Source organism: Metarhizium robertsii (genome assembly GCF_000187425.2).
Source record: "Metarhizium robertsii ARSEF 23 chromosome Unknown MAA_Scf_6, whole genome shotgun sequence".
NCBI classification, from domain to species: domain Eukaryota; kingdom Fungi; phylum Ascomycota; class Sordariomycetes; order Hypocreales; family Clavicipitaceae; genus Metarhizium; species Metarhizium robertsii.
Genome location: NW_011942204.1, coordinates 1,906,783 through 1,928,452, shown reverse-complemented (window position 1 = coordinate 1,928,452; position 21,670 = coordinate 1,906,783). Strand labels below are relative to the sequence as shown.

Below are 21,670 nucleotides of genomic sequence, written 5' to 3'. Positions count from 1 at the left end.
ATAAATGGCATCAAGGTTCATGGCCAACCAGCGAACAAAAGGGACTGTCGAGTCGAGGCAACAAAAGGCAGATTTCTCATCCTAGTCCACCACGTCGTATATAAGATGTCAAATGCGTCAAGGGCATTGGATTGCGAGGTCAATAGTCAATCCGCCTTTGTCCCGCAGCTCACAAAAGGCCATGATGCGAACAACGAATTTTACTGCCGCTATTTGGGTATATCGGTTCTGGTTATGTTCCAACACTCGCGGCCCTTAAGCTGCAAAGAGCAAACCGCTTTGAACAAACATGTACGGCTGGCCATGTGAGGAGTGAAAGTGTTACACGGATGACACGTTGCCATGAAGGCACGGGCCGAACCTTGATCCCGACGATAGTTACACAAGGGCTCTGATCATGAGACCTGGGGCAAAGTCCCGCACCGCTTCTTAATATACTTAAATAAAGGTCTTCCGCCCTCAGGGCCTCAAGGAATGCCAAGGACCTTTGATATCAAAGCAAAGTATTAGCTGAATATGGACACTGTTCTACGCCCCTAAACACAGGCCCTTGTCACAGAAAGAGACACGTCTTGGGTCCTAGCTTCACAAATGTTCAATCGCATTCCTTTGTGCTGGTATCAATATCCGTCACTCGACCAAGTGTTTGTCCTTTGTCGCCGCACAACTATCTGCGTTCCCTCTGACTTCTTTCTGGGCTTCATTTGCGCTGGTTGTCCCGCTGACAAAGGCCGCGGCTCAGCTTCACTACACAATGCTGTGCATTTCTTGCATGAATATTGTGTCAGAGTTCAACAAGGTAAATCGTACAAAGTGCTTGTCTATTGCGTGAGATTCATAAATTGTGGAGTGGCATCGAAATTCCTGTGACATTAGTAGTCTTGGACGCAATGAGTTCATTGCCAGCCTGATCATTCATCTGTCTTGCAGCTATCCACGCAAAGTATGTGTTTGTATTTGATAATTGAATGCACTATTCTCAGCTCCTTTGAGCCCCCCGCCCCTAGGAAGGTGTACTTAAGGCCCCCTCGCTCCCAAGTTGATGTAAGCGACGAGCAACTTTAACAAACATAGGCTGCATCTAAGCAACACGCATCAAGTCGAGGAAGCGAAACCACAATGGCCAACGGCAAAACAGACTCTTCTAGCCCCCCAAGCATCCCAACTTTTCAACCTGAGGGCCCAGACAATGTGTGCGTTTTGTATCGCTGTCCCGGATTCGCCATGATTGTGCAACATCATATACTAATTAGTTGATAGCAAGCCAACAGTGACAAAAACTGGTTTCATTATACCCGGAATAATGGTGACGAAGCCGCAGGATTCCCGTCCCCCCAGTCGCCTTTCGAAAAGGGAAATGGACGAGTTGAAAAACGTGCTGTCATGCCCGCCTTGCCTGTAGCAACACCAGTTAAGCGAAGCAATAACTAAATAGTATTTTGACTCGTAACTAGCTAATTAAATAAGGCAAGTCGCATCTGTATATACGATAAATCTCGAAACTAACTTTAAAATCTCAAGTCCAGCTTTTAGCTCGTCTTAATGCCAGTCCCTTTGTGTATCACCTGGGATAAGCGCAGCAAAGTGCGTTACAAATGCACGGCGCTTGCAGGTCAACAGCAATATACAGCAGACTCTACAGTCAAGTCTAAAATTAATCCACATTATCTACCCGTCTTCCGGCGTCCTTCCTTGCAGTAATTTTTCATTCACGCTAAATCAAAATCCATCCATCTACGAACAAAGATTCCTGCCTCAACACATCTAGGGTGTAAATCTGCCCCAGTAGCTCTTCCCTCCGCGGGTGTCGGATGAATTCCGACACCGCGGATGGTAATAGTCCTCTTCGTTGCCAAACGGCCACATGGGAATCACACAAACCTCATCAACACCACACCCCGAACAGCGCTTAAAGCGCGCCCAGTCAAGATAGTCCACCAGCGACTGCAGCCTTTTTCTAGCCGCTGCAAGTGTTTGCTCCTCCGTCAACTCTTCGCTCTCCAACAACTCGCGGACCGCGAAAAGCGCCGTGCAAATCTCCGTCGTGACTTGTCGAAACGCCACTTGAATGAGATGATCAGATTCCGACACCGGAGAAATTGCCTGTAGATAGAAATCGCGACAGTGCTCGAGGGCATTTTCCAAAGATGGTTCATCCTCCTCGGTGTAATCGATGTATACGTCGAGCAGGAAGGCTACTTCCAGCGCTAGCACCTCTGCCGAAGGGACGTGTTGGACCATATATTCCAACCTGTCGGCGTACCGGCCAACAATGATATCCGAGACATCTTGCCAGTCTATACCTCGTGGTTGTTCATCTCGACGCTTCTCGACAGTAGCACTGAGATACTCGTTGATAGCAGCTAGTTCAGCACCAGTAGCTTCAGAAAGCCTAGGTAGATCAGGCCGCCCGGCATCAGGATTAGTCAAATTAACCGGGAAAAAAAACGCCGACACCATGGACGAGTAGTCAATCACGGTCCGCGACGATCCAATGTCAAAGTACCGCTCCGCTATGCCGCGGAGGTACTCAAACTGCCGCGTCTCGCTCCGAAGTTCACGACTACTCCGTCGAAAAGCCTGCACTTGCTCCAACCCATCTCCAAAATCGCACTTGATAATCTCAAACCCAGCCTCCATGCGAATAATCCCCTGCAAGTCCCATTCCTCACAAAGCCGGCATAGGAACTCGGCCCGCTCCCGCTCTCGCACAGGCGCGTTGCCCCGTGCCCGTCTTTGAGATTGGCCACTGCGCAGCAGATAATCCTGCATGTCGAGGGTCCCCATGTCCGTCTTCCCGCCGCTCATGCCGTCGACGTAGAGCAACCGAAGCGGCCGAGTGGTCCGGTACACGTGGAGCCAGCCTCTTTCCGCGCCGCCGCCCATGACCGTTTGCCGCTGGTGTGCAGATGCCGACGCCGGATTTTTCGGCTTCGGCGGCGGGCCGAAGCTGCGCGTGAATCCTTCCGCGTGTTCAATCTCGTACGCGAGCCAGTCTGGCTCGGAGGGGCTTTCGGGGCGGACGTTTCCGTGGTGGAAGAGGACGCCTTGCGGGACGGTGGCTAGGAAGAGCGACATGCCGTTGTGGTGGACTGACGAGCCCCATTGCCGCAGGGCGTTGTGGACGGCGTTGAAGATTTGCGGTGCGCGAAGGCGTGCAAGCTCGGCGCTGGGTCGTAGATGCTCGTCCTGATTACTGAGTGCTAGGTGCGACAGGGCGCAGAGCCCGAGGAGAATGGGCGCGGGAACCATCGTTGATATTGCCAATACATGTAGTTGCATATAGGGCCTTGAGACCTTTCAGCACTCGACGGCCGTAGGTCGATATCCTCTCTTTTAATGCCGACTCGGAGATGTCGTCTAGCGCCGAGACGGCCACGGATCCGATGGCATCAGATAAGATACTCCGCAGATATTACGCGTCCACACCTTTCGTGTGTGTGTGTGGATTGATACCCCGTCATCTCCACGAGGTCCATGTCCGGGGTTACCTACCAGACGCACTTGGTCTCAAGATCAGCCTGGGAGCACATGTTACACGGTTGGCACACAACAAAGGGCGTTGGGCCAACAGAGGTTACACAACAACAAAGGTAACGGTCACAAGCAAGGGCTGCCTCAGGCACACAGCCCTCACCAACTTCCTGTATTTATAGGGACCTTCCGTCCCTCAAGGCCTCGTGCTAAACCAAGGACCTTTGATAACCTAAAGTCAATTAGTATAGATTGAATTGAACCCCCTGTTCCAAGCCCAGTTATCCTGCCCTTGTCACAGCATATCAGGATGGCCCATTCGAGTACATGACGCAACTCACCCATGTATTTGCAGCTTCATACAGTCGTGTCGTGACTCTTGATAAATTAATTTATTACCCTTCCCATGGCCATGATATTCTATTCCATGTTTCATGTCGGCCAATTTTCGCACAAAATGCTCCTTCTTCCCATCCTGCTAACACGCTCATTTTATGCCAACTATATACAAACCGGGCTATAACTGAGATTTTGCCCTCGTAGTTTCCTGATAATCAAACTGCATATACCCCCCGTGATCTCGCTCAGGATCGCCGCTCCACGTACTTCTCGTAGCCGTGCGAACCACGTCCGCAGGCTCGGTCAGTCTAGCCGTAGCATCCAGCTCATGCTCCGCGTTGTTGACGGGGCTCTTGTACAAGTATCGAGACGGTTCTCGATACGACGCCTTTTGCGAATTCCCATGGCTCGAGGCAATCGACGTCATGCCAAATACTCTCGGCCAGATGCGCAGCAGGATCAACCGTATACTAGGTAAACAAGTGCAGATCAGACCAATATTTACCTCGACGGCCGACCAGAGAGTGACGGAATACTGGTCATACGTGGGGTTTGTTGTCTTGGCATAGTCTTTGAGAGTGTTGAGGCGAAGGATCGAAATGACAGTGACCCTGCCAGTATCCAGTCAGTTGTTGCATTCCAAGTTGGAGAGATGGTCAACCATGGCAGCCAATGGGGGTATACGTACAACAAGCCCGTCATAAACATGAAGGAAGCGCCAATCTTCTTCTTCCAATGAAGCTTCAGCCTGTGCAGCTGCGTGATAGGTATGCCAATGAGCCAAAAGTCAGTGGCCACATTGACAGCGGCGTTAACATAGGCCGATATATGAATATTCACGCAGTGGCCGTGCGTCGTCGCCGCATCGCCCGCATCATACCGCAGCCAGCTGTACTCGACGGGGGTGCATTGAAAAATCGTCTTGCAGACAAATCCAACGCCAAACAGGACGTGGAACACCACCGTCCCCAGAAGCAGCTTGCGAATCACGGAGCTAGGGAAAATCTCCAAGTAAAACACGGACAGCGTCAGTTTGACAAGCGTAAGGAGCGTCAGGTACAGCATCTCCATGACGTAGAGGAACAGGCCAAAGGTGACGACTTCTTCCGAGCTGAGGCCCCAGACGTCCTTGCCGATGCCGTGCTTCCACAGCCCGGCCAGCAGGGTGGTCAGGCTGGCGATGGCGACGGGCGACGCCAGCAGGATCAGGCCGTCGTCAATGTCGAGGCGCCCGTTCCTCCGGCTGAAGAAGAACCTGTACGCGAGGCGCATGACGATAACGGCGGCGGTGATGAGCCCGAGGACAATGTTGATGACGAGAAACGGGGCCGAGGTGTCGCGGACGGGCGTCTGGCATGCTATCTCTGTGGCGTTTCTGGCGACTACATTGCGCGTCAGCAGGCACTTGAGCATCGGCTACAGTATCAGTGGTTCATACAGATTGCCTCGGGCAGCGGGCACGCGCCGAGGAGGCATCCTTGTAATGATTCGCTGTTGGAAACGGCGTGACAAGAGTAGAGGTTTCCTGAAGCAGCCAGCGGGCTGTAGCAATCGGCCTAGACGCCGTGTCAATATCGACTCGATATGTCTGGTCAGCCTCTGAAGACGACATGTGGACTTACGGCACAGCTTGGCAGGTTGGCAAGCTCGACAATGGCCCGGCGAGTCGCGTCGGCCGACTCTTGCGACATGCCGCCAGGAAATGCCGCAGACAAGGTACCCGAGGAAAATGGACTGTCCCAACCCTTTTACACTGAGGCGATCAATTGATTGTTGTCGTGGAATCCATCTGTATCTAGACGCGTCGAGGTGGAAGCAGGGCGAGGCTCGTTGTATCACACTCAAGGCCAAGGGCTGGAGAAACAGTCAGAAGACGACGTGAGGCTATATGCAAATGAGGGCCAGAGATGAGCCACGCCAGATGGACATTGGACCGCGCAGACCAGACTCTACTGCATGGCACCAGGCAGGCTGCCAGACCAGGGCAGACTCTATATAACCGGCACGCAGCGTCTGTCCATGGCTGACAGTTGGGATCTGTGCGCAGACTCGACGGGCCTGGCGTTTCTCGATTCTTCACGTCGCCGGTGGCCGTCGCTGACATCGGGACGCCCTGACGCCGGGGAGGCCATGAGAGCCGGCGCGGTTTTTAGGTTGGACGGGCCCAACTATCGCCACTAGCTGCGAGGTCTGAGAGCCGACATCTGGACATGAAGTGTCGTCGGGGGGGCGTGATTGGCGCGAGTGGGCATGGTCATGTAAGGGGGGACAGATCAGGCTGAAGTGGAAAGAGGGCAGTGGCAATGTCAGTGTCGACGTTTGCTGGATGGAACTGAGGGTATCGCGTGACTTTGCACATGTACCGAGTACCATGTACATAACCATGTACAGTCTCCGGCATTAGCCGTCAGACTCCACGGCCACGTTTTGTTTCCATGTTCCATTCATGTCTCATCAATTGATTCTTTGCTGCATCGAGACGGCACACGTCGCTGGTGACGGTCCGGGCCAACATTGAGGACAAATCAATTTCCCTCGGTTGGCTCTCATCTTTCCCCTCAAAAAGACGGCCATCAGGGCTAGACTCGAGTTCCATGTCACCTCGGCATAGCCAACGGCTCGTAGCAGAGTCAATGGACCAGGCCATGAGGCCATTCTGACCTGGGTGCAGTGAGCACTAGACGGCCCCAACGTTTGATTCAGCACCGATCCGTCACGCATCGAGGCAAGCTGGGCGAGGCTAGAGCGTACCAGCTCGCGACTAAATTGAGCCGGACATTGACAGAGTGACATTCAGCCTCCCTTGACCAAGACATGCAGCAACCCGGCCGATGGGCCCTGGTCGTCGATCTGCTCGCACCAGACCAGACGTCTTGCCAGCATGTTTTGGCGATGCTACCCGTCAGCCACCAAGTGGTCATTTTGGCATCAATTGATGTCTCTCTTTTTCATTATACCGTGTGCGACATGGAGGGTCAATCGACACCTCCACCCCCGTCCGTCCCCAGCCCCGGCCCCTGTCCGCCTCAACGGTCGCGTACATGTCTGTCTGGTTCGCATCAGCTCGTCTCCATCCCATCAGGCCAGACCAGGCCCGTGATAGGACCATTCCGGCGACACTAACCCTGTGCTCCTGACGCATTGACTTTGATGGCACTTGGCTCAACCTGTTTCCTTGGCCCGAGGGAAATAATGCGCCCAGGCCACGGCCCTATATTCACCAGACGGTCCTATAGCACCAGACTTGACTTGACATACATCAGGGAATAGCAGGCCAGAAAGATGCAACTTGACCAGGGCCACCAAGTCTGCAACGTCTGGGTTCCAGGAATTTCTTGTTTTCACTCAAGTCCTGCGCCATCCGACATGAGCTGTGGCGCGCCAAATTCCCACATCTTCTCTTCTGCCCTCAACGCCCTCCCAGTCCTCCAACTCATCAACATTGAAGTCATACTCCGTACCAAGCAACAACCAGTCGGTTCCCAAGCTCCCATCTGTCCAAGACCGCCTGCCATTGATGCTCCTGCTCAGCCACAAACAGAAGTCATAGCATTGCAATTGAGGCCTGCGCAGCACGGGACCGCATTCCCGCAGCGTGCGCCGCGCTCGTTGCACGCCTGACACCTCGAGCCTGGCCAGCTACAATAGAGGCCGGCGCAACACGGGACGGCATTGCCACAGTTCTGGCCCTGTCCGCCGCAAGACGTGCAGATGCTATTCGGCCAGCTGCAGAAGAGTCCGGCGCAGCACGCGTTGCCGTTGCCGCAGTATTGGGCTTGCGCGACGCAGCGCTTCTCTATATGTAGATTTTGAGGCGACTCTTTTGTTGGGCTGCAGAGTCCTAGGCCTACGAGGGTGGCCATGGCGAGATGGCCAATCATCATCTTGTAGTTGTGACGGGAAAGAAGAACAAAAGATTGGTACTAGGAGTCGTGAAGAGGACGAGAAAAGGCAGCTTACGGCCAAGCACGTAGACTGGTATATATAGTTGCTTGCTCGCGTTTGTAGATGAATGCGGTCAGCTGGACGGGGGCTGCAGACGCTGGTCTGACTATTCTCCAATGAGGCATATGCGAAGGCAGATATTCTGTCGCTGCGTTGATGTAGGTTGCATGATTGGCTGGATGGTGTTGGAAAAGTGATGCTTACACGATCCTTGCAGGAGGGGTCGTGCGACGGCCTGAGAATGCGTTTAAGCTCTTGGAAGAGATTGATCATCTTTCTGAGAAGCGGGCATAGTGTTTACGGTGAGTTTTTCGTTGGAAGCATCACATGGTATAGTCGTCCAAGGACTCTTAATAGCGGGCTGTTGTAGGATAACAATGGAGAGCTTAAACATTCTCTTCCATCCATGTGCCGCGCGAGGTTATGGGAATGGCTTATAGGTTTTTTACACCTATCCCGCAGCTCGCAGCTGAAAATGCGGTCGCCGTTCCGCTTCAGCCGCATGCAATATTGGCGACTTTGGGCATCATGTTGGCGGATATGACTGGTGGTCGCTCATCAAGATTCATAAATACTCTATCTAAGGCGGCAGGACGAACCACCAAATCACCACGCATACGGCGCGGCGTGTTGAGAAACTATCTAGAACGGCAAGTTTCTTCTACCGTTGGATTACAATTGCTTCCGTAGCCCGCGCTCAGTAATACCAAAGAAGCATGCGGTTGCATCAATGCCGTTTTAGGTACTCCGTACAAAGCATGGAGACTGCGACCATCAATTTGACCTACATGTGTATCACGACACGTCTCGTATATGTCGACAACACACAACATACTTGACCTCTTGCCGTCTTCAATGCATCTCATCTATCCCCAAAGCCAGTAACATCATTGCTCCGCCGTGTGATACACCAAGCCGCTTGCATGGTCAGTCCCTGGGGTCAATGCCGCTTACCGCAGTAAGTGTATTTTCTTCATCCCATTTTCAAATAAGTAGAAGTAATTTTTTACGCTTTTTACAAGCGTTCTGAGAAAACATCTGCTCTAAAAAGGACAAGCAATTGTATTGGCACTTGAGCGGTGTCGCCTTCCTGATACCCTCAAGTTGCCTCGAACATGAGCCACGTTGCATATCTCGTCATAACTGCCTTTTGATAGAAGTTTTCATGTTAAATATTGTATACACGATCCATGTGATACTATTCAGTGGCGCATTCACTCGGCAACCCGGATCTGCAGCTTGCAAGTCATGCTTGGCACAATTGCCGACTCACGATACGTTTCACCAACGCCAAGATTCAAACCTTCAACCACAAGCCAATTTTTTCACATTCGTCAGTGACAGAACACAATAATAGCGCAGCAACTTCAACTCCCAGACTGTCGGAGCCCGGGTTCCCGACTGTCTGGCGTACAGCATCGGTTTCCGTTGCTTTGGATACACGGTGCACCGGGAGCCTACGCCTTCTTTCCCGGGTAAGAAGCGGCCTGTAGCAGCAAGGGTCTGAAACAGATTACCAACGAGACTTGGATATGGCGGCTTGACAAGACAACGAGGAAGGGTGGTATTTCACATTGCACAAGATTTACAACGGCGAACTGAGCATGCCAAGGATGATGATGACTTGGGATTCGTAGACGCGTCTACTATTCTCCTAGATGTGGATAGCAAGGCGCTATCGGAAAGCTATACTCCGAACGAATCATTGTTGGAAAATATTCAAGAGGAGCTGAGAAACGGCTCTGGTGGGTGATGTTGCTTTTATCCGGTCGTGGGATTTCGCCCAGCAAGATTGAGATCCCGTTCCGTATCAAGGAGACGGCGGCAACATGGTATTTTCTCATGGACGAGTTGCTTGCCCCAGACACTCCTTTCTCTGGATCTAAGCCTTACTTGCTGCAAGGACGAGGCACATTTCTGTCTTTCTTGAACATCTCGACCTGTGCTTGGCGGGTTGCCGCGATATAGAGAGACTTGTAATTTCTCCATATTTATATTGGCGGCAAAGTTCAGATTGCAATAGGGTTGATCAAGTTGTGTTATCGGGCTGACCTGAAATAAACACGTCGACATATTAACCCAAGAAAAGGCTCCCCAACGTTCGGTTGATCCCATCGAGAGTTTACGTTATAGGTATTCTAGAACTCTAAACCTAGTCTTTTATTCGACTACGAAGATAATACTGACATGGTTCCACCGCTTTGCCTGCAGGGGCACTTGCCAGGGTCCCGGGTTATCTGGCTCAGGGAATACATTGTCGGTCGCTAAACACGGAGAATTCGGCGAGCCTGCAACGTCAGAATCGCATTTCATGATACCTTTCTCATTATAATAAATTCACTACTCCTGAAGCCACATCTCTCGCAACGGCAGCCCAAGCCGTAAGCGGGCGGCTTGGATCAACGCTGGGGTCTTTCGAAACATCGTTTGTATTGGTTCCATTTACCGCAAACTGAAACCATGCAAACGCCTTTCTTCCTCGCTGTGACAAGGGTGCATACCAGTAATGGGCCGTGTGAGCGCGGAAGGAAATTTTCCCGTTAGCGTAGAAGGGGTACTATTCTTTTACTCGCAAACATCGACCGTCTGTAAAGAGGGCCAGCCTCTGCATAAGGGGCTTTGGTGCTTCAAACCGCCCTGAATCGTATTCCTAGAGGAACTACCCCATGGGGAATGAATGCCGCTTCTGATGGTTTCCAATCAAGACTTGTGTATTCCGGGGATTTATCATAGCCTTTGACCGAGTCTGTCAACCCCGTCGGCGGGTAAGCCGGTGTTTGATTCTCTGTTCCGAGAAAACAACTCCACATTTGGAATTGAATCTAGTGTGTATACTCTACTCATATCAGTGATGGACAAATTATCAATTATTCGAACCGACGGGGCTATGGTCCAAGTTATATCCTTCCTAGACAGATGGAAATCAGTGATATTGCTATTGAGATACAATTCCATTCCCATTTCGTTTCACTGCTTGAAGCCTCTACACGTTTGCATGCTTTAAGAGGTGGTCACAGCTCTTTTGATTTGCATACTTCCAAAAAGCATGATGAAGCGACGGCAATGAGACTCATAGGCCATGTTCCTCGTCATGCCTGGGACACATACCCTGTAGCAGGTAGTACAAACAAGCAGCAAGTCTTCCACCATGATGGATAGTCTGATGAATACGGAAAGAGGAAATAGATATTGGAATTTAGTTTTCTTACAGCCAAGGCCCAAGAATTTTACTTGTGAATGCAAGGCCCCAGCCCAAGACCTTATCTCAACTGCCAGGAGATGCAGTGGCGCTATACGCTCTTACTAACACTGCTACAGTGCTTTTAATTATTTGATCAAGTAACTCTCCTATTGAAACGCATACTACGTGGCTTCACCAAAAACCTTTCATACAATTGCCCTTTTTTGAGGGTTTTGCTTTGAGAGAAATTAGTAGACCTATTGCCAACCAGATATAGAGGGCAACTATCATGTGTTTCGCGTAGTAATTTCCTGTAAAAGTAAATATAAAACCAGCAAATCGTTGACTGGTTGCCAACGAGAAAATTAAAGCAAGGATAATCACCCAGTCAAGATTCCGCAATAGACAGGCTATCGTGACTAGAACATCAAGACAAGTCCCCTAGCCAAATCAGCATCCTGTTCCAAGGAGTAACACAACTCAGAAGCATAATTCTAACCCCTTAATATCACACATTCTCCAGGATACGCTCGGACGCAAGATTCACGTGCATGACTATGTCGCACAGCCAGGTTCGCCTACTGTATTCTGATCATCACTGCATCAATTCTCTTCATGCGAATAGATGACTAAACGAACGCCTCGGGCTGACATGTGCGAACATTAGTTGCCAACACCATATTTCATAACCTCCAAGCTCAACGTATTTAATTCAAAAGGTTCCAGGCCTTTCATTATGAAGCAAGACTCCTCCCCTATACGGCGGCCGGGACGGCGTGGGTTCCTGGAGCCGCGTTTAGAATGTCCCGATTAGGCAAAGCGCCCGGTCAGTCCAACAACTTCAAACGTTGCAAGTGTGAACAAATAGGTTATCCGATTAAAATAGACACTCAGACTCTCGGATTTGAAACTCGACAATCGCGACAGTGGGCCTCTTGGGTATCACTGAAACACCAAAAAACGGCATCAATCAACTACGCCTCGCCTGGACCCCAGACTCTCGCCTCTCTGCGCGGTGATTGCCCAAGCCCACCGGTTCATCACAGGGATGTCAACGGTAATGCTGATGTAAAGGCAAAAGTGGCTTTGACCACGGGAGACGCATAATCCCGTCGATGCGCAATCGCAAGCTTGCCCCCTTTCCGTCCAGACACCACTGGACGACTATTGCGGAAACAGATCCCAAACACGGTTCCACCGCGCCTCGCCCTGCGGAAACGACACGCCCGAATCTCGCCTGCACCCATGTAGTAGATCAGAGCGATTCGCCTAGAAGAGAGGCCCGCGAGGACTGGTGTATTCTTCCCCTTCGGCAACATGTGGGGATCGCCGGGGAGCGTCCTCTTCAAACTCAAACGCATTATCCTCCGGGACCTGGGTAGAAACAATGGCGCTCCGTGTCGACGGCCCATTCAATAAGAGGGCCTTGTCCGGGCACGCACGCCGTTGCCGATTTTACACAGCGACTGACTGAGTGCTTCGTCGCGCTGGACTCGAGCATCCTGTTGTTGTTGGTCGCAGGTCGACGACATGTCATTGTTGGACCCGGAATCCCTTGTTTATAAAACCTTGTAATACTCGACGCGTCGGCACTGGCATTCTGCCTCGTTGCATAATGGTTCAATACTTGAACTGCCGATGGAGCCACCTATTCTTTTCTGTTTTTCTTCTTTTCAGCGTAATATCTACGGCGTGGGCGCAAGTCCAACATGCTCGCGAGCCGGGCGACGAGGACGAGGATGGTGACGGGAGCCCGCAAACACCAAACTTGCACAGCATCATGTCGGCGGAAACGGTGCGGGCCATTGTGCAAGATAATCAGCTGCGGCACACGTACATGGCTCTCGTGGGCGTGTTGAGCGACACGTCCCGCGAGGCAGCTGGTCGCTACGGCGTGTCTGAACTTGGCATGCTGGCCGATGACTTGGACGCCCACCTCCGCAATGTGAATGACAACACGGACGAGGCGTACCGACTGGAGCTCAAGAGGACGACTGCCGCCGGTCATGCGACCAAGAGGGCGGGGCCGCTCGGGGGACTGCTTTCCGGGCTTTTGGGAGGCAAAAAGGGGGAGGGGAATCAGGGCAAGGCGGGTGCCGGCGATCAAAACGGCACCGGAGCAGACGACGCCGCTGGAAACAACGGCGGAGGAGGACTCGGCGGACTTCTGGAGAGTTTCTTGGGCGGCGGGGGAAAAGGCGACGGTGCCGGCGGCAAGGCAGGAGGTCTCATCTCCAACGCCATAAGCGGTGCCGTCGGGAATCTTCTCTCCAAGACGGGCGATGGCCTCGCCGGGGCAGGTTTCTTCGGAGGCGTCGGTGCCGGCGAGGGAGCGGCCCAGGGTCTCGCGCTGGCTCCGGCGTCCATGACCAAGAGCACCGGCCAGCAGGTCGCGGCGGACAATGGTATGAAGAATACAGGACTGAACCCGGTGATTCAGAATGCGGCCATGGGACTCACGGCCACCGCTGTCAAGGCTCTCATGGGCAGCAATCTCTTGAAATTGCCGCCCCTCGGTGGCCTGGGGACATCGCTTGGATCAGGGATAGGCAACGGCGCCGCCGTGGGCCTGGGCCTGTCGCAGAGGAATTCCGGGCCGCCGCTGAACGGGACGAATCTCGAGGACGCGATTGGGGGTTTCGGCTTCGGGGCGAGCCAGGCCCTGACGTCGAGCTTGAACGGGACCCGAGGTTTGGCGTCGTTCCTCCCGCCCATTGACGTCGGGGCTACAGTGGCAGATGTCGGGACGGGAATTGGAAAAGGCGCCGCCGTGGGACTCAAACTCACAAACAATACTGGCATTGCGCCTCCGCCGCCGGCATCCGGGTCGGATATCCCCCGTCTCGCAGGCACGCTTGCCTTTGGCCTCAGCCAAGGCCTCACCGGCTCCATTGATACCGGGACTCTGAACAGCCTTGTCCCCTCCAACCTCGATATTGGGGGCACTGTTCTCAACTTGGGAACGGGACTCGGAGGCGGTGCCGCGACCGGGTTGAAGCTCGTCACGCAGAACAAGAACCTCGCTCCTCCTCCGCCCAAGTCCGTGGGCGATATTCCCGGCATCGCCGGCACGTTGGCGTTTGGTCTCAGCAACTCGTTTACAGACAACCTCAATGTCAGCGCGAATACCCTGGCGTCCATGTTGCCGCCGATAGACTTTGGAGCGGCGGCGTTGGACGTCGGCAGCGGCATTGGCAACGGAGCAGCTCTCGGCCTGAAGCTCACCAACGCCACAACCTTTGCACCGCCGCCCCCCGGGTCTCAGTTGGATATTCCCAAGGTAGCAGGCACGCTCGCATTCGGCCTCAGCAAGAGCCTGACGGACTCTGTAAACGTCAGCAGCCTGGCAGGCAGCCTCCCTAGCAATCTCGACATTGGCGGCGCGGCGCTCAGCGTAGGAGCCGGGCTCGGAAGCGGTGCCGCGCGGGGACTAAAGCTCACCTCCAAGAATATCGTTCCGCCGACGGCAAAATCGGCCCAGGACATCCCCGGCATCGCGGGCAGTCTTGCGTTTGGCCTCAGCAACTCCCTCACCGACAACATCAACGTCAGCGCAAACAGCCTCGCCTCCATGCTGCCGCCCATCGACTTTGCCACCGCGGCCCTGGACGTCGGAACCGGTCTGGGCAAGGGAGCCGCAGTGGGACTGAAGCTCACGCAAAACAACGACACTGGCTTCTCCATGGCGTCGGCAGCGTCCGCGGCCGATATCCCCAAGATTGCGGGCTCGCTCGCCTTCGGCCTGAGCAGAAGCCTCTCCGAATCCGTCAACACGAGCAACGTGGGGCTTGGAAACGTCCTCCCCGCGAACTTTGACCTCGGAAGCGCCGTCCTCGGTGCCGGGCGCGGCCTGGGCAGCGGCACGTCCTTGGGGCTCGGGTTGGCGAGCAACAAGAACTTCACGCCTCCCGCGGCAAAGTCTCAGTCGGATATTCCCGGCCTCGCAGAGGCATTCACCTTTGGGCTCGGCAACTCCTTCACAGACAAGATCAACGTCAGCTCGCAAGTGAGCAGCCTTGGTTCCATGCTCCCCCCCATCGACTTTGGCGCAACGGCGCTCAACACCGGCGCCGGACTGGGCCTCGGTGCCGCCAAGGGGCTCCGTCTGACAAACAAGGCCCTCGCCCCGGCTAGTCCGGCAAGCATCAATGACATACCAAATATTGCGGGAAGCTTTGCCTTTGGTCTCAGCGACGCAGTGGCCGGCAATCTCAACACGACGGATCTGCTGTCCCGATTCGGCGGCGGCAGCGGCAGCGGCATGGATGCCCTTTTCAGCGGAGGCGTCAACGGCCTCCTATCCAGGTTTGGCTCGCCGGCAGCATCCGGCCTAGGCAAGGGCCTTGGGAAAGGCGCGGCCATCGGCCTGGGTCTTCAGCCCGACGGCCCCCCCGAGCCGTTGGCATCCGTGGCCCCCGGCGACGTCGACATTGCCGGCATCACGCAAAACTTTGCCGAGGGACTCTCGTCGCGGTTCCTTGCCAACGGGACCGCTACCAAAGCCCTTGGTGGCTTGGGCAACGGCACGGGCGGCCTGGCGAGTCTGACTTCGGGGATTGACGTCGCCCGCGCGGCCGGTGGCTTCACACGAGGCCTGATCACGGGTGCCGGGGATGGCGTGCAGGCCATTGGCGGCATCAACGCCATCCTCAACGGGACTTCTAAGCAGCCGACGGCGGCGGTGCCCGACAGCAGAGTCGATTTCAACGACTCGACGGGCGGTGCGGCCGTGGGCTTCGGCCAGGGCCTGGGGAGCTCCGGCGTCGTCACGCTGCAGAAGTTGCTCGCGCAGGGAATCAACCTGGGCGCGGTGCTGTCCGGAGGCCCCAAGGTGAAGAGGGATGTAGAGGAACCGACCAGGGCGCTGGCGCTGGCAGGTCGAGACGAGGGTGCTGCTTCCGGGCTCAACTTGTCCAACTTGTTCACGGCGGATTCCCTGTCTGCCGTGGCGCAAAAGGGCGTCGATGCCCTGACCTGCGATGGCTTCGCGGGCGTGCTGCTCGTGGCCAGCGGCCTGCAGAGCAGCGGCTCGGTCTCTTTGGGTGGCGGGGGTTTGAGCGAGAATGTGCAAAACGCCTTGAGGGCGCTCATCCCCAAGAGCATGATTCGCGTCGTGTCGCAGGGAAACACGTTTGACATTGACGGGAAGCAGTTGGGCGACGTCTTCATATCCGGCGGCAACGCGGTGCAAGCCTTGTCCGTCAACGGATTTCCCATCAACATATATACCGCGTTTGTATCTTTGCATGGTAAGCTCGTCACGAATCCTTGATCCAAGTGTAGTCGAGTACAAAAGACACTAACATGTATGATGTTGCTAGTTGGGTCTGCCATTATTGGGTTGTTTTTCCTCATGCCCTTCGTCATGAGTCTCACCAGCCTGCGAAACATCCTCACTCGCCTACGCGTGCCGGATGTGCTTCCAAAATGGACACCCAAGGTCTGCAGGCTGACCGTCATCTTTGGCGTGATCCCCTCTCTCATCCTCCTCCCGGTCTTTGGTATTCTCGCCGCGTCGGGTACTCGGCATTTTCGCACCGCCCACGGGGTAAGTTTGATTCCTTCCTCCACCTCTCGGAACCTCCAACGACGCTGACAACTCGGCAAGATCCTCGGCCTCATCACCTTCATCGTTGCCATAGCCGCTGTCGTGCTGTATTTTTACTCCAAGCCTGCTGCGCTCACTCCCGGAGACCCCATCCCGGGAAACAGCCAAGTGACCCGGTTGTCACTCGCCTCCAACCTCGTGTACCAGCTTCTGTCGGTGCTCTTGTTCTTCACCGCCATAACGGGATATGCCGACTTGAGCAGTGTGACATTGTGCTTGACAAGGGCTGTGGTGAACTTTGAGACGGCGGTTTGGATCGGGATGGTGCTCGTGCCAGCTTTTGTCATTGGCGAGTTTTTAACCGGCTCGGAACTGCTGCTGGTATACCGAGCGCGCAGGAGGGCAAGAAAAGCGAGCAAGGCGGCGGCACGCGAAAAGACACAGGGGGTTCAAGTCGCAGAGGAGCAGTAGAGCTGTTCTGGTGCTGGGGGAGAGGGTACATTGCGAAGAAATCAGGCACGAAACGCTGAAAAATAGCACCCAACTTGTCTGTATCATGACTGAATGTTTGCGTAGCTCGCTCATCTGCCAGCAGTTGACACCGTTTAGCCGCAGCCGGCAACTTGAAATATGAAAAACGTGAATGCCAACGCTTTTGACTCTTTATGTGTCAGTGCCAGTGAGGGAATGTGGTAGCACATCTCGCGTTTGTTTTGCAACGTCGCCCTTCTGCATAGAGGCGTATGTTCCTGATTGAAATGGAGCTTCTACCGGCGCAATCTGACCCAAACTACCGTTCTAAACGCCCTATCAATACAACAAGAAATTCACAACCTATTCCAAGATCAATAAAGACTTCTTCTATAACTTCGGCCTGAGAATATCACCCCTTTCATCCCTGTAAGTAGCAAGCTTGTTCCTCTTGCTGTCTCCCCCGTGGCTGACTTGAGAGGGGGCGTCGAACGCTCCAGCGCCCGTCTTTTGTCCTCTTCCCTCCACTTGGACGTAGTCTCTCTGCCCCTCGCCGAGATACAGCTGCCTCGGGCGCCAGATCTTGACGCCCGACGGGTTCAGCATCTGCTGGCGCCAGTGCGCCAACCAGCCAACACACCGGGGCACCGCGAACAGCACGGGGTAGAAGCTACAAGCGAGCGGTTAGCAAGACGCACGTATAAATGGGCAAACAAGGTCTGGAATGATGCGTACTCTAGCGGGAATCCCATAGCCTGATAGATGAGGCCCGAGTAAAAGTCCACGTTGGGATACAGGTTTCGGCTGCGCATAAAGTCGCTCTCCCCAGCAAGCTTAGCAAGAGCCAGCGCAGTGTCGAGGAGCTTGTTGCGGCCAGTCACCTCAAAGACCTCCTCTGCAAGCTGCCGAATCGCCTTTGACCGCGGGTCCACGTTCTTGTACACGCGGTGGCCAAAGCCGACGAGGACGCGCTCCCGCTTCTCCACCTTGGCCATGAAGGCGGGCACGTTCTCGGGAGACCCAATCTCCATGAGCATGCGTATGGCGCTCTCCGAGGCGCCGCCGTGGGACGGGCCATAGAGCGCAGCACACCCGGCGGCAACGGCGCTGTACGGATCGACCAACGAGCTCCCGACCTGGAGGACGGTTGCCGTGGAGCAGTTGACTTCGTGGTCGGCGTGGATGATGAACAGGGCGTCGAGGGCCCTCTCGAGCACGGGGTGCGGGCGGTACTCGTGTCCGGACAGGTTGTCGAGCAGGTAGAGAAAGTTGCCCGTGTAGGACAAGCCCTGGGCGGGCCGGTTGAAGGGCCGGCCCTGTCGCATGCGGTACGATGCAGCGGCGAGCGTGGGCGCCTTGCCGATGATGCGGAGAATCTGCTTGTCGAGAACCTGGAGGGCGGCGGGATCGCCCGTGGCGGCATCCGTGTAGAGTTTCTGGCCTTGCAGGGATGGGTTCGCTTCTGGGGCAAAAGCGCCCAGCGTGGCAAAGGCAGAGGTCATCATGGACATGGGGTGAGAGTCATAACGGAAGGACTTGAACATGCCCTCAATGTCGCTGTGGATATACGTGTGGTGCATGATCTCATCTTGCCAGCTCTGGAGCTGCGAGCCGGTCGGCAGCTCGCCGTAGATGAGCAGGAATGCGGATTCGAGGAAGTTGCTCTTGTTGACGAGCTGCTCGATGGGGTACCCTCGGTATCGGAGGATGCCATCCTGGCCATTAATGTAGGTGATTTTGCTCTGGACAACGGCTGTGTTCATGTAAGCCGGGTCGTAGACTCGGAGGCCCTGGCTGGTCTCATCCTCGGCACGGTCAGTGTGCGATTGCGCCTTGATCTTCTTGATGTCGGTGGCCAAGACCGAGTTGTGCTGGATGGGAAGCTCATAGCTTTTGCCGGTGCGGTTGTCCACCACCGTGAGCGATGGACGGGGGATGGTCTTGACCGTCATGTTGGCTCGGGGCCAGGCGCGCGGACGAGCGGAAGTGTCAAGGTAGATGTCGCGTGGGAAGACGCAGTGATGATGACGGAGAAGCTGGGGTCGAGGAGTGACACTGCAATTGGAAGGGGATGGTTGTGTTGGGCGTTGCGCTTTTAAGTCTGGCCAGAGGTGACGAGCTTGGCATATGAAACGGCTCAATTCGGGATGAGCTTCATCAAGACCGAGGCATCAAGTCCACGGTGCCAGCTGTCAAAATAACTGGGTCGCACAATCCGCCACATTCCGTTCATCTTCAACAGCACGTGCATCCAGATGGCCATTTGAACTAGAAACATGTCACGACCAATCAGACTGCATCGAAAATACGTACGTGTACGCATACCAACCTGACTGTACCAGCGCTGCTTATCTAACTCAAGTATCGTTGATTTCATATTTGCTACTTGAATCAAAGTCCTTGAACCATCGCGCTCATGGCCAAACTCCATCGGCCTTGCTACTTTGGCACTTTGAGTCGGTGGTGGTTGACGCCAATGTAGCCACCAGGTACAACAAATCACCATCTGGACAACATCGAGTCAATTTTCATGACCCCCAATGGTCATATATTTAGCATTGCCGTCCAGTCTTGTATAAAGATATCTCATCCCAACACTGCCGGCACGTCTTCCTGGAGATAATAGTCCCTCACCTCCCGCTTGAACCACAGCGTAGCGACCAAAGCCAAGCCATGGAAAACAGTCGTAAAAGATAGCGCCATATAAAACGGGGTCCTCGGCGAGCAAAGCAACTTGCAGACCATGACGAGCGCAGGAGAAGCAACAATCCACATGATACACACAGCAGCACAGGCCTTTCGCTCTGCGCCAACGGGACATGGCGACGGCACGGCCCCGATATCCTTGAGCACGCCCGCCGATTCCGGCACCACGCGCAGCCAGACGAGCGTCTGCCCTCGCCTGGTTGGCCCTTCGAGTGTCAACGGATACAATGCATCGATGAAGCTCAACGGCCGCGGCATGACCATCGGCTCAGAGCTCGGTATCAGAATATGGAACCGGATCCCCTTGCCAGCATCTCCCATGGCCTGAACCAGCGCCACCCTGACGCAGAGCATCCATCTGCAAAGCACAAAGAGGTCATGCGCAACACCTATAAACTCGGGCGGGAGCTGTCCCTCCGCCCTCTCCAGCCTCACAAACGCGCCCATCCAAGCGTTATCAGGGTGAAAAACGAAGAAGCAATGCCCGTTTCCGTCGTTTCGGTACTGGCTGATTTTCAAGGCGATAAAGTCCCATACCACTCGGGCGAACCCCAGAGAGCTGCAGTCCGTCATGACGATGAAGGGGTCGTTCATGGCGGCAACCATGCCGGCCATGTCTGGTAAGTGAAGCGGAATTTGATGGCCGTGGTACGTGTCGCAAGCCTCGGTGGTTATGGTTCCCGTGGCCATCAAGGCCTTGGTCCGCGATTTGATGGCCGAAGGCCTTGTCGGCGTCCAAATCGACGCCGAGTCATGTTGGATGACCCTTTTGCACGTCGACCTTGCCGAGAGGCCCGGTGCCCCGCGCGACAAGAGCCATTGAAATAGTGATGAGACGTCCCGAACCACGGAGAATATTCCCTCTCGCCACTCTGGATAGTTGCCCACGAGGTAGAATGCAATTCCTGCCGAATACACACATTGCCACATTGTCGCGACGTGCCGAGCATCGTGGGCACGGGGAGCAAAAAGTCGTTGCTACAAGCGACGGAGAAGAGACATGGAATAGTAGTAGCTAAACGCAACGACCTATATGCAATGCTGAGCGTTGATATGCGTTCTCTCATAGTGCGTTTCTCTCATGGTGCGTGTTGATGCCCAATGTCCCCCTGCTGCAGTTTGTGTCAGACAAATGCTTTTGTTCCTGGGGGAAATGCGGTGTGGCCAAGGACAGACATCAAAATAGTCGCAACTGCTCGGTATGATATCCAAACCCACCAACGAACTTCTTTTTTTTTTTTTTTTTGCAGAAATTGGCAACATGTCAGATTCATTCTTGGCTTCCATGCGGATACTCCTCCTTCCAGCCGGCACATTTCATCGGCCCAAGATGTATTGTACAACGACGCCGGCATTCGACATGCCGTCCCGTGTCTCAGATTCTGTGGCTATGCTCAAACCGTGCAAGAACACGGCATCCTGATTTGCAGGCAACTCCTGGCCCTGATGAACGTCATTCGACCGCATGTTGCACTAGCCGTACCAGCATCGAAATACAATCGAGCAGTGATTTGGTGGTATCCAACGGGGACGGGTCTCGACGCAGCCCGCACCTTTAATAGCTAGCGCGGCGACGTAAAGTCGGCACATGGTGCGACCAGGCTGGACAACATAATGGTCGCCATCAAGTCGACGCTAGCATATTGTCGGCAGACGTCTTCTAAGAAACACACGCCAAGGCGCAATGAATAGGCCGTGTTGGCATCGTTTCGGTGATGGTTCCGTCTTCATTTGATAGCTCGTGTCGGCGTACGAGTCCAAGCCTCGTCAACATGCTGTAGGCACTATAAATGTTTCTGTTAGCGGGGATACTCAGGTACGCTGGCTTCATATGTAGCCAATACAGCATACAGCTGTAAGTGCCGTCTAGGAACACAACCTGCTTGGTTTAGGCGAGTCCAAGGGCAAAGATACCTACACTAATCCCAAGGGGAGCCCTATGAGAGCAATCTCCAGCGGCCCCTGCAACCTGAAAGATGAGACTCAAAAGTCCACCGGACGTTCAT

At 54.4% G+C, this 21,670-nt stretch overlaps 5 protein-coding genes across 5 annotated transcripts; 1 reads left to right on the top strand and 4 right to left on the bottom strand.

The window, feature by feature from the left end:
• Nucleotides 1-1,764: 1,764 nt before the first annotated feature.
• Nucleotides 1,765-3,252, bottom strand: MAA_06267 (uncharacterized protein; the record flags this gene model as incomplete). Its single annotated transcript, XM_007824265.1, has 1 exon — nt 1,765-3,252. One exon carries the CDS (start codon nt 3,250-3,252, stop codon nt 1,765-1,767), a length of 1,488 nt encoding a protein of 495 aa, XP_007822456.1.
• Nucleotides 3,253-3,991: 739 nt separating this feature from the next.
• Nucleotides 3,992-5,504, bottom strand: MAA_06268 (uncharacterized protein; the record flags this gene model as incomplete). The annotated part of the gene is made up of 4 exons (XM_007824266.1): nt 3,992-4,424; nt 4,502-5,195; nt 5,252-5,369; nt 5,436-5,504. 4 exons carry the CDS (start codon nt 5,502-5,504, stop codon nt 3,992-3,994), a joined length of 1,314 nt encoding a protein of 437 aa, XP_007822457.1.
• A 7,050-nt stretch (nt 5,505-12,554) lies between these two features.
• MAA_06269 (uncharacterized protein) lies at nt 12,555-16,958 on the top strand (the record flags this gene model as incomplete). Its single annotated transcript, XM_007824267.1, has 3 exons — nt 12,555-16,188; nt 16,261-16,487; nt 16,548-16,958. 3 exons carry the CDS (start codon nt 12,555-12,557, stop codon nt 16,956-16,958), a joined length of 4,272 nt encoding a protein of 1,423 aa, XP_007822458.1.
• Nucleotides 16,959-17,348: 390 nt separating this feature from the next.
• On the bottom strand, nt 17,349-18,910 carry MAA_06270 (peroxysomal citrate synthase; the record flags this gene model as incomplete). The annotated part of the gene is made up of 2 exons (XM_007824268.2): nt 17,349-17,628; nt 17,694-18,910. The coding sequence occupies 2 exons, from the start codon at nt 18,908-18,910 to the stop codon at nt 17,349-17,351; spliced, it is 1,497 nt and encodes a 498-aa protein (XP_007822459.2).
• A 634-nt stretch (nt 18,911-19,544) lies between these two features.
• MAA_06271 (uncharacterized protein) lies at nt 19,545-20,594 on the bottom strand (the record flags this gene model as incomplete). The annotated part of the gene is made up of 1 exon (XM_007824269.2): nt 19,545-20,594. The coding sequence occupies one exon, from the start codon at nt 20,592-20,594 to the stop codon at nt 19,545-19,547; it is 1,050 nt and encodes a 349-aa protein (XP_007822460.2).
• Between the last annotated feature and the right edge of the window lie 1,076 nt (nt 20,595-21,670).